This window comes from Oncorhynchus mykiss, chromosome 11, assembly GCF_013265735.2.
Source record: "Oncorhynchus mykiss isolate Arlee chromosome 11, USDA_OmykA_1.1, whole genome shotgun sequence".
Taxonomy (NCBI): Eukaryota; Metazoa; Chordata; class Actinopteri; order Salmoniformes; family Salmonidae; genus Oncorhynchus; species Oncorhynchus mykiss.
In genome coordinates, this window is record NC_048575.1 from 77,355,819 (window position 1) to 77,366,624 (window position 10,806).

Below are 10,806 nucleotides of genomic sequence, written 5' to 3' on the forward strand. Positions count from 1 at the left end.
TTTTACACATTCAGTTCTGACAGCAAACCTGTCTGAGAAGTCATCCAGTGTACTCAACCAAACTGACAATCAATTTTGATCTAAAATCACTTTTTTGCAAAACTTTGATTGCAGACAGTAAGGGGCTTTCCAAAAAAGTGATTTTAGATCAAAATTGATTGTCAGTCTACAGAGATAACAAAGGTAAGATGGATGCCCAGAGAGAGAGAGAGAGACAGAGAGAGAGAGAGAGAGGTGGAAGACTAAGATCATGTCTTACCTGGATAGTCGAGCTGGACGTCTGTCTCCTCTAGTCACCCAACTGCTGATTGTCCTTACTGTGCCATCGAGCTGTTTATAAAGATCTCAACCCCCCCCCCCCCCCCCCCCCCCCACACCCAGCTGGTATGATGACCCACAGGTGGTATGTAAGACTACTTAACCAATGAGAACACACCTTATATTACCACGAGACGTATTTCAGCCTATAAGGTGTAACAACAAATTCTTATACTATCTGAAGTGCTGATTGAACAAATTCTATTCCAGATAATGTCAAAAGGCCAGCCCAGTGAATAAACAATTAGTTGAGGGACAGGGCATTACTAAGGGTGGAGATGGTAAATAGTACTGCATAGAATCTGTAATTAATCAGTAATACCACTAATCATTATATACAGTGCATTCAGAAAGTATTCAGACCCCTTGACTTTTTCTATATTTTTTTTCTTTACGGCCTTATTCTCAAATTCATTAAACTTTTTTTCTCATCAATCTACACATTTGTTTAAATTTTAGCAAATGTATTAACAATCTAAAACAGAAATACCTAATTTACCTAAGTATTCAGACTCTTTGCTATGAGACTCAGCTCAGGTGCATTCTGTTTCCATTGATCACCCTTGAGATGTTTCTACAACTTAATTGTAGTCCACCTGTGGTATATTCAATTCATTGGACATGATTTGGAAAGGCACACCCCTGTCTGCATAAAGTCCCACAGTTGACTGTGCATGTCAGAGCAAAAACCAAAACAAAGGTCAAAGAAATTGACCGTAGAGCTCTGAGACAGGATTGTGTTGACCATAAATCACATTTAAGATTCCTGGCACTGAGACCATACACATTGACATACCAGGACACACATCAGCAGCAGGCCCAATGACAAAGAGAGAGAGAGAGGAGGACATGGCTCACAGCAAGGGCAGGATTGAAGAAGGACAACTAGGAGAGAGAGAGAGAGGACATGGCTCACAGCAAGGGCAGGATTGAAGAAGGGCAACTAGGAGAGAGAGAGGAGGACATGGCTCACAGCAAGGGCAGGAATGAAGAAGGACAACTAGGAGAGAGAGAGAGAGGACATGGCTCACAGCATGGGCAGGAATGAAGAAGGACAACTAGGAGAGAGAGAGGAGGACATGGCTCACAGCAAGGGCAGGATTGAAGGACAACATTGAGAGATAGAGGACATGGCTCACAGCAAGGGCAGGATTGAAGAAGGACAACTATGAAAGAGAGAAGACATGGCTCACAGCAAGGGCAGGTTTGAAGAAGGACAACTATGAGAGAGAGAGGAGGACATGGCTCACAGCAAGGGTAGGATTGAAGAAGGACAACTAGGAGAGAGAGAGGAGGACATGGCTCACAGCAAGGGCAGGAATGAAGAAGGACAACTAGGAGAGAGAGAGGAGGACATGGCTCACAGCAAGGGCAGGATTGAAGAAGGACAACTAGGAGAGAGAGAGAGAGAGAGAGGACATGTTTCACAGCAAGGGCAGGATTGAAGAAGGACAACTATGAGAGAGAGAAGACATGGCTCACAGCAAGGGCAGGTTTGAAGAAGGACAACTATGAGAGAGAGAGGAGGACATGGCTCACAGCAAGGGTAGGATTGAAGAAGGACAACTAGGAGAGAGAGAGGAGGACATGGCTCACAGAAAGGGCAGGAATGAAGAAGGACAACTAGGAGAGAGAGAGGAGGACATGGCTCACAGCAAGGGCAGGAATGAAGAAGGACAACTAGGAGAGAGAGAGGAGGACATGGCTCACAGCAAGGGCAGGAATGAAGAAGGACAACTAGGAGAGAGAGAGGAGGACATGGCTCACAGCAAGGGCAGGAATGAAGAAGGACAACTAGGAGAGAGAGAGGAGGACATGGCTCACAGCAAGGGTAGGATTGAAGAAGGACAACTAGGAGAGAGAGAGAGAGGACATGGCTCACAGCAAGGGCAGGATTGAAGGACAACATTGAGAGATAGAGGACATGGCTCACAGCAAGGGCAGGAATGAAGAAGGACAACTAGGAGAGAGAGAGGAGGACATGGCTCACAGCAAGGGCAGGAATGAAGAAGGACAACTAGGAGAGAGAGAGGAGGACATGGCTCACAGCAAGGGCAGGAATGAAGAAGGACAACTAGGAGAGAGAGAGGAGGACATGGCTCACAGCAAGGGTAGGATTGAAGAAGGACAACTAGGAGAGAGAGAGAGAGGACATGGCTCACAGCAAGGGCAGGATTGAAGGACAACATTGAGAGATAGAGGACATGGCTCACAGCAAGGGCAGGATTGAAGAAGGACAACTATGAGTGAGAGAGAGGACATGGCTCACAGCAAGGGCAGGATTGAAGAAGGACAACTATGAGAGAGAGAGGAGGACATGGCTCACAGCAAGGGTAGGATTGAAGAAGGACAACTATGAGAGAGAGAGGACATGGCTCACAGCAAGGGCAGGATTGAAGAATGACAACTATGAGAGAGAGAGGAGGACATGGCTCACAGCAAGGTCAGGATTGAAGAAGGACAACTAGGAGAGAGAGAGGAGGACATGGCTCACAGCAAGGTCAGGATTGAAGGACAACTAGGACAGAGAGAGACAGTGGCTATTTATTTGACCGTGGTTACTGATCAAAACCTTAGGAAAACCTTGACAAAGTACAGGCTCAGTGAGCACAGCCTTGCCATTGAGAAGGGTAGACACAGGAAAACCTGGCTCCCTGTAGAGGAAAGGCTGTGCAACTACTGCACAACAGCAGAACCTGAGACGGAGCTGCATTTCCTGACAAGATGTAAAAAAATATAAAACAATGAATAGAGCGAGAGCGAGAGTGAGAGTGAGAGTGAGAGTGAGAGAGATTTCTATCAAAATGTTTTAAATATACTGAACAAAAAATAAACACAACATGCAACCATTTCTGAGAGTGAGAGAGACAGAGCGAAAGAGACAGAGCGAGAGAGAAAGAGCGAGAGAGATGGGAGAGAGAGAGAAAGAGACAGAGAGAGACAGAGACAGAGAGGGACAGAGACAGAGAGAGAGAGAGAGAGTGAGAAAGAGCGAGAGAGATGGGAGAGAGAGAGAGAAAGAGACAGAGAGAGACAGAGACAGAGAGGGACAGAGACAGAGAGAGAGAGAGAGTGAGAGAGAGAGAGTGGGAGAGAGAGAGAGAAGGGAGAGAGAGTGAGAGAGAGAGACAGAGCGAGAGAGAAGGGAGAGAGAGAAAGAGAGAGAGAGACAGAGAGAGAGAGCAAGTGGGAGAGAGAGCGAGTGAGAGAGAGAGAAGGGAGAGAAAGAGAGAGCAAGAAGGGAGAGAGAGTGAGAGAGAGTGCGAGAGAGAGAGTGAGAGAGAAGAGATTTCTATTAAAATCTTGTAAATATACTGAACAATAGTATAAATGCAACACACTATTTCTAAGATTTCACTGGTTTTTCTCTGTTTTTAAAGATCATATCTTGTCTTCTGAAAGATGCTTCAGAGTTGTTCAATGTAAAAAGTCTATAGGATCCGTCCCACTGTTTTTAAAGTCTGATTTCTATACAGTTTCATATAAACTTTTAAAAAATTGGCATTAATAGCATTGTTGTTTCTAATTACCAATCTTTTAAAATTATAACTGGTTCAGAATGTATGTGTTTTCTGAGAGATTAAACATATTTACTGGGTTAAGTTGCCATTAACTAGTATGTTTTATTTGAGTTTAACCTGAAATGTTTGGCTCTCTTCAGAAGTAAAAGTTCAAAAATTTGAATTTTCTTCTTTACCTTGTAAAGATATTTTTCTGGGCTTTTTTTAACACGGTGCTTTATTTTTCTCTGTATCAGGGGGCTGCTTTTTCTTCCCTCTCTGTCTTTATGTCATTATGGGGTATTGTGTGGATTGATGAGGAGAAAATATTATTTAGTACATTTTAGAATATGGTTGTAATGTAACAAAATGTGGAAAAGGTCAAGGGGTCTGAATACTTTCCGAATTCACTGAACCCACATATACACGCACTCACACCCTCTCACCCACACAGACACACACAGACAGACTGGCGCAGCTAACCTTGTGGGGACATACAATCAGTCCCATTCAAAATCCTATTTTCCTTAACCCATAACCTTAACCTTAAACCTACCCCTAGGTTATAACCCTTAAACTAACCCTATCTCTTAACCCTAACCCTAATTCTAACCTTAACCCTAAATCCCCAAGAAATAGCATTTGACCTTGTGGGGACTAACAAAATGCCCCCAGTTAGTCACATTTTTGTTGGTTTACTATTCTTGTGGGGACTTGTGGGGTCTAGAGTGTCCAAGATGGCGTAGCAGTGCAGACGTGTTTGTCGTTTTCCCATGTAAAGGTTGTCTTTTTTCATATTTTTTTTGTATATATTTCAATATACTCCAATCTCTTTTTCCATTTTTTTAAATTAAATATACCTTGCTGCAACGCGTCTCACACAATGTGTTACGGATCCGCTATTTTTAGACCTTATAGCTAGAACCTCCATCATAAGCTAGCCATCAGATGCTAACCAGCTAATTAGCTACTAGCTATTTAGTCATTGTTAGCCACTGCTAGCGGCATTTACCTCTTGCTCAGACACCAGCCGCTTTTACCCTGGACAATACCCGCCAGTCTGCACAACGCCAGTCTGCACAGCCCGATATCAACCCTGAGCATATCAGGACTGCTCTTCTCCACCATTACTCCAGTGGACTCCATTACTGGACCATTATTCCAGATCCTCACAGCTAGCTAGCTGATACCGAGTGGCCCAGCCCCAAAGCTAGCCTTTGAACCAGGCCCATCTTTCGGGCATGCTCAGTGGACCTTATGATCACATGGCTACACAGCTGATGCCTCCCGGACTCTTCACTAACACCTCCCACACATGGTGTGACCTCACCTAGTATAACGTCTCTTGTGTAGGGGGCAGTACTTTGAATTTTGGATGAATGAGGTGCCCAATGTAAACTGCCTGTTACTCAGGCCCAGAAGCTAGGATATGCATATGCGTGGTAGTATTGGATAGAAAACACTCTAAAGTTTCCAAAACTGTTAAAATAATATATGTGAGTATAACAGAACTGAAATGGCAGGCGAAAACCTAAGGACAATCCATACATGATGTGGGATATTTTTGATATGGATACTTTTCTATTGAATGCCTATACAGTATCTAAATGGTCAGGACCCAGATTGCAGTTCCTATGGCTTCCACTAGATGTCAACAGTCTTTAGACATTGTTTCAGGCTTGTATTCTGAAAAATGAGGAAGAATGAGACCATTTTCTATGTACGTGGACTGTAGAATGAACCAGAGCTAGTTTTTGCACGTGACCGATTGCGCGCCGTTCGTTGTTTTTCCTTTCTATTGAAGACGCTATTGTCCGGTTTAAATATTATAGATTATTTAGACTATAGACAACCTGAGGATTAATTATAAACATCGTTTGACATGTTTCAACGAACTTTACTGGTACTATTAGGATGTATTCGTCTGCATGTCATGTCTGCCTTTGAGCCAGTGGATTACTGAACAAAACGTGCCAACAAAACAGAGTTTTGGGATATAAAGAGGGACTTTATTGAACAAAAAATGTATTGTGTAACAGCGACTCTTGTGTCTACAACCATATGAAGATCTTCAAAGGTAAGTGATACATTTTATCGCTATTTCTGACTTTTGTAACTCCTTTACTTGGTTGTAAAATGCTTTTGTATGCGGGGCACTGTCCTCAAAAAATCGCATGGTATGCTTTCGCCGTAAAGCCTTTTTGAAATCTGACACAGCGGCTGGATTAACAAGAAGTTCATCTTTAAACCGATGACTAACACTTCTGTTTTTCTGAATGTTTAATTTGACTATTTCTGTATTTTGAATTTGGCACTCTGCAATTTCACCGGAATTGGGGGTACACTGTACCACTGTACCCGCACCCTACCATACCCTATTCTAATATATTCTACCACGCCCAGAAATCTGCTCATTCTATTTTCTGTACCCAACGCACTAGATGACCAGTTTTGATAGCCTTTAGCCGTACCCTCATCCTACTCCTCCTCTGTTCATCGGGTGATGTTGAGGTTAACCCAGGCCCTGCGTGTCCCCAGGCACTCTAATTTGTTGACTTCTGTAACCGTAAAAACATTGGCTTCATGCATGTTAACATCAGACGCCTCCTCCCTAAGTTTGTTTTACTCACTGCTTTAGCAACTCCGCCAACCCTGATGTCCTAGCCGTGTCTGAATCCTGGTTTAGGAAGGCCACTGACATTTCTGAGATTTCCACCCCCAACTACAACATATTCCGTCAAGATCGAACTGCCAAAGGGGGAGGAGTAGCAATCTACTGCAGAGACAGCCTGCAAAGTTCTGTCATACTTTCCAGGTCTATGCCCAAACAGTTCGAACTTCTAATTTAAAAAATTATTCTCTCCAGAAAGAAGTATTTTCCAGCTGTGCCCTGGACACCATATGTGAATTGATTTCCCCCCATCTCGTTTCAGAGTTCGTTCCGTTAGGTGACCTAAACTGGGAAATGCTTAAGTGTCTACAGACTATTCCCACATTCTCAAAAATATAAATATTGTTTAATTCCCCAATTTCGGGGATTAGGAGTTTTGGGAAGAATAATGTCTTTGTTCTCCACGGTCTCTCTCTCTCCACTTCAGTGAAGACAGAGAGTTGTGATGTTGTGACACTGTAAATGTTAAACGGCGAATGATTAAAGGTTTTGACATAAGATCTCAAATCTAGTAGAAATATTGATTAACTATTTTAATATGCTGTGTACCATCTTCTAAGGCATCTTCTGAGAAATAATAAAACAATTCAGAAACATGATTAAGACCAGACTGAGAACATCTTGCTATGAAGCACGTTTTTTTTAATGCTATAAGGAAATTAATACATGAGTGAAAGGGTGACAAAGGTCATAGGTTACAATCTAATCATCAAACTGTTCCATCTAGTAACTGTAGACGTAGCCGTAGCTGTAGGAGTAGTAGACGGTGCCTCTCTTCAGCTGGCAGATCTCACTGTGTGTTCCCGGGCGGATGGTGATTTTGCAGGTTCCCATGTGGAGATCTAGTCCGATGACATCATCCCACACCTAATAATAATAATCATCATAATAACAATAATAGTAAAAATCATCATAATAATCTTCCTCCTCCTCATCATTATCATCTTCATCATCGTAATAATAATTTATTTGATTTACATAGTGATTTTCCAGTGCTCAAAACGCTTTGCATAGTAAGGGGGGAAACTCACCTCCACTGTCAGGACAGAGTTGGGAAGGATGTTAGCAAAGTTGAACTGGTCGGCCCAGATGGGGTTTTCCTGATCCTCCAGAGTGTTGCTCTTGCCATGAAAGGATGAACCGCACCACACCTAAGGAAGATAATGTTGTCAGTAGACTTTATTAAACTTTTTTTAAATTATGATTGTGCTTCTTTGGGATAGGGGGCGGTATTTTGACGTCCGGATGAAAAGCGTGCCCAAAGTAAACTGCCTGCTACTCAGGCCCAGAAGCTAGGATATGCATATAATTGGTATATTTGGATAGAAAACACTCAAAATTATGTGTGTGAGTATAACAGAACTTATTTGGCTGGCAAAACCCGAGAACAAACAATCCAGGATTATATATTTGTTTGAGTTCACTGTGTTTTCAATTTGATTTCTATGGTAAACTAGATTTATGAGGCACCTGGTTGCAGTTCCTATGGCTTCCACTAGATGTCAACAGTCGTTAGAAATTGGTTGATGTTTTTCCTTTGAGAAATGAAGAAGTACACAGTATATTCCGTCTTAAATTGTATTGATTATTTACATTTTAAGATACCTTAGGGTGGATTAGGAAAGTTGATTGAAATGTTTCAACTAAGTTTACAGGTAACTTATTAGATCATTTGTAGTCATGTTGGGCGAGTTGGAACCGGTGTTTTTCTGAATCAAACGCGCCAATTAAATTGACAGTTTTTGGGATATAAAAAAGGAGTTTATTGAACAAAAGGACCATTTGTGATGTTTCTGGGACATTTTGGAGTGCCAACAGAAGAAGATCTTCTGGCATGAATTATATAGTTATTTCTGACTTTTGTGTCGCCACCTGCCTGGTTGAAAATGATTGCTATGCATTTGTATTGTGGGGTGCTGTCCTCAGATAATCTCATAGTCTGCTTTCGCCGTAAAGCCTTTTTGAAATCTGACACCGCGGTTGGATTAACAGGAAGTTAAGCTTTATTTTGACATATTGCTAGTGTATATTCAAGAATGTTAAATATTTACAGTTTATGTAGTTTGAATTTGGCACCCTGCACTTTATCTGAATGTTGGTCAGGTGGGACGCTACCGTCCCACCTAGCCTAGAGAGGTTTTAAATACTAAATTATTGCTAATGTATGTTCAGTTTGCTCACTTGAATGAGGAACCAGTATATGTATATTATAATTCATTCATTCATTTGATTGTTTGTTCATTTTTCTTTTACTATTACTTCACCTAACAAGTAACAAGCCAATCACTGACATTTTCACGGTCACATGTCACTGTAGGCTACTTTAGATCCAAACAAATGACAGCTGACTGTCTACTGTGTACTATTTGATTGTTGCTGTGTCTCTGTCCTTCTGTGTTATGATGTCTGTCCTGTCTGTAACATCACTGTACTTCTGTTTTATCTCCCCACCTGACAGTTTGTTGTAGTAAATAAGAATGTTTTGTTAACTGACTGTTCGGGTTAAATAAAGAATAAATAAATTCACCTTGACGTAAGGGCTTGGTTTCATGAATAGCCGTCGTTTCAGGTTGGAGGCACGAATATCATACACTCTGACGGGGCCGCCATTCAGGTCACAGTGTACAAGAGCCAGGGTGCATAGCACCAGCAGTCCCAGGTACAGAGAGAGAGAGGCCATGGTACACTGTCAGAGAGAGAGGAGATGAAGGGAGGGGAGAGGAGGGGAAGGTATAAACATGTCCATAAGAGTTTGAAACAAACACTACAAACTGTATTCTGACAGGAGTAAAAAATAGAGTTAAAAAATCAGGATATATGATCAGTATTAAGAGATGAGTCAGTGGAGGAAGAGAGAGAGATCAATGGACAGAGAGAGAGAGAGAGAGCAATAACTGGAAGACACCACAACAATCCTGAATCAGCAGAAATACAGGCTCTTATTCAGCTGCAGATAGTGGCTTTTCAGAAGTGTGTTTGATTGATACAGAAACTGTAATGGTTTTACACATTCAGTTCTGACAGGAAACCTGGCTGAGAAGTCATCCAGTGTACTCAACTCAATCAATCAAAGTTGATTGCAGACAGTAAGGGGCTTTCCAAAAAAGTGATTTTAGATCAAAATTGATTGTCAGTCTACAGAGATAACAAAGGTAAGATGAGAGAGAGAGAGAGAGAGAGAGAGAGAGAGAGAGAGAGAGAGAGAGAGAGAGAGAGAGAGAGAGAGAGACAGAGATAGAGATGGAAGACTAAGATCATGTCTTACCTGGATAGTCGAGCTGGACGTCTGTCTCCTCTAGTCAGTCACCCAACTGCTGATGGTCCTTACTGTGCCATCTAGCTGTTTATAAAGATCTCAGCCCCCCCCACACCCACACCCAGCTGGTATGATGACCCACAGGTGGTTTGTAGGACTACTTAACCAATGAGAACACACCTTATATTACCACGAGACGTATTTCAGCCTATAAGGTGTAACAACAAATTCTGATACTATCTGAAGTGCTGATTGAACAAATTCTATTCCAGATAATATCAAAAGGCCAGCCCAGTGAATCAACAGTTAGGTAAGGGAGAGGACATTGCTAAGGGTGGACATGGTAAATAGTACTGTATAGAATCTGTAATTAATCAGTAATACCACTAATCATTATATACAGTGCATTCAGAAAGTATTCAGACCCCTTGACTTTTTCTCTATTTTGTTCTTTACGGCCTTATTCTCAAATTCATTTAACTTTTTTTCTCATCAATCTACACACATTACCCCATAATGACAAAGATAAAACATATATTTGTTTAAATTTTAGCAAATGTATTAACAATCCAAAACAGAAATGCCTAATTTACCTAAGTATTCAGACTCTTTGCTATGAGACTCAGCTCAGGTGCATTCTGTTTCCATTGATCACCCTTGAGATGTCTCTACAACTTAATTGTAGTCCACCTGTGGTATATTCAATTCATTGGACATGATTTGGAAAGGCACACCCCTGTCTATATAAAGTCCCACAGTTGACTGTGCATGTCAGAGCAAAAACCAAGCCAAAGGTTGAAAAAATTGTCCGTAGAGCTCTGAGACAGGATTGTGTTGACCATAAATCACATTTAAGATTCCTGGCACTGAGACCATACACCTTGACTTAACAGGACACACATCAGCAGCAGGCCCAAGGACAAGAGAGAGAGAGAGAGAGGAGGACATGGCTCACAGCAAGGGCAGGATTGAAGAAGGACAACTAGGAGAGAGAGAGGAGGACATGGCTCACAGCAAGGTCAGGATTGAAGGACAACTAGGACAGAGAGAGACAGTGGCTA

General features: G+C 41.9%; 1 protein-coding gene across 1 annotated transcript; it reads right to left on the reverse strand.

Moving 5' to 3' along the window:
- Nucleotides 1-7,104: 7,104 nt before the first annotated feature.
- Nucleotides 7,105-9,863, reverse strand: LOC110536419 (perforin-1). Its single transcript, XM_021622183.2, has 4 exons — nucleotides 9,755-9,863; nucleotides 9,017-9,175; nucleotides 7,521-7,640; nucleotides 7,105-7,356 (listed from the first exon to the last, which is right to left on the reverse strand). The coding sequence occupies exons 2-4, from the start codon at nucleotides 9,167-9,169 to the stop codon at nucleotides 7,213-7,215; spliced, it is 417 nt and encodes a 138-aa protein (XP_021477858.1). The 5' UTR covers nucleotides 9,170-9,175; nucleotides 9,755-9,863; the 3' UTR covers nucleotides 7,105-7,212.
- Nucleotides 9,864-10,806: the final 943 nt, after the last annotated feature.

Excerpts from the sequence above, each read along its gene's own strand:
- LOC110536419 (XM_021622183.2), bottom strand. The coding sequence starts at position 9,169 with ATGGCCTCTCTCTCTCTGTACCTGGGACTGCTGGTGCTATGCACCCTG. Across the intron at positions 7,641-9,016 it reads AACCAAGCCCTTACGTCAAG|GTGTGGTGCGGTTCATCCTT; the intron begins GTGAATTTATTT and ends TATCTTCCTTAG. Across the intron at positions 7,357-7,520 it reads ACTCTGTCCTGACAGTGGAG|GTGTGGGATGATGTCATCGG; the intron begins GTGAGTTTCCCC and ends TATTATTATTAG.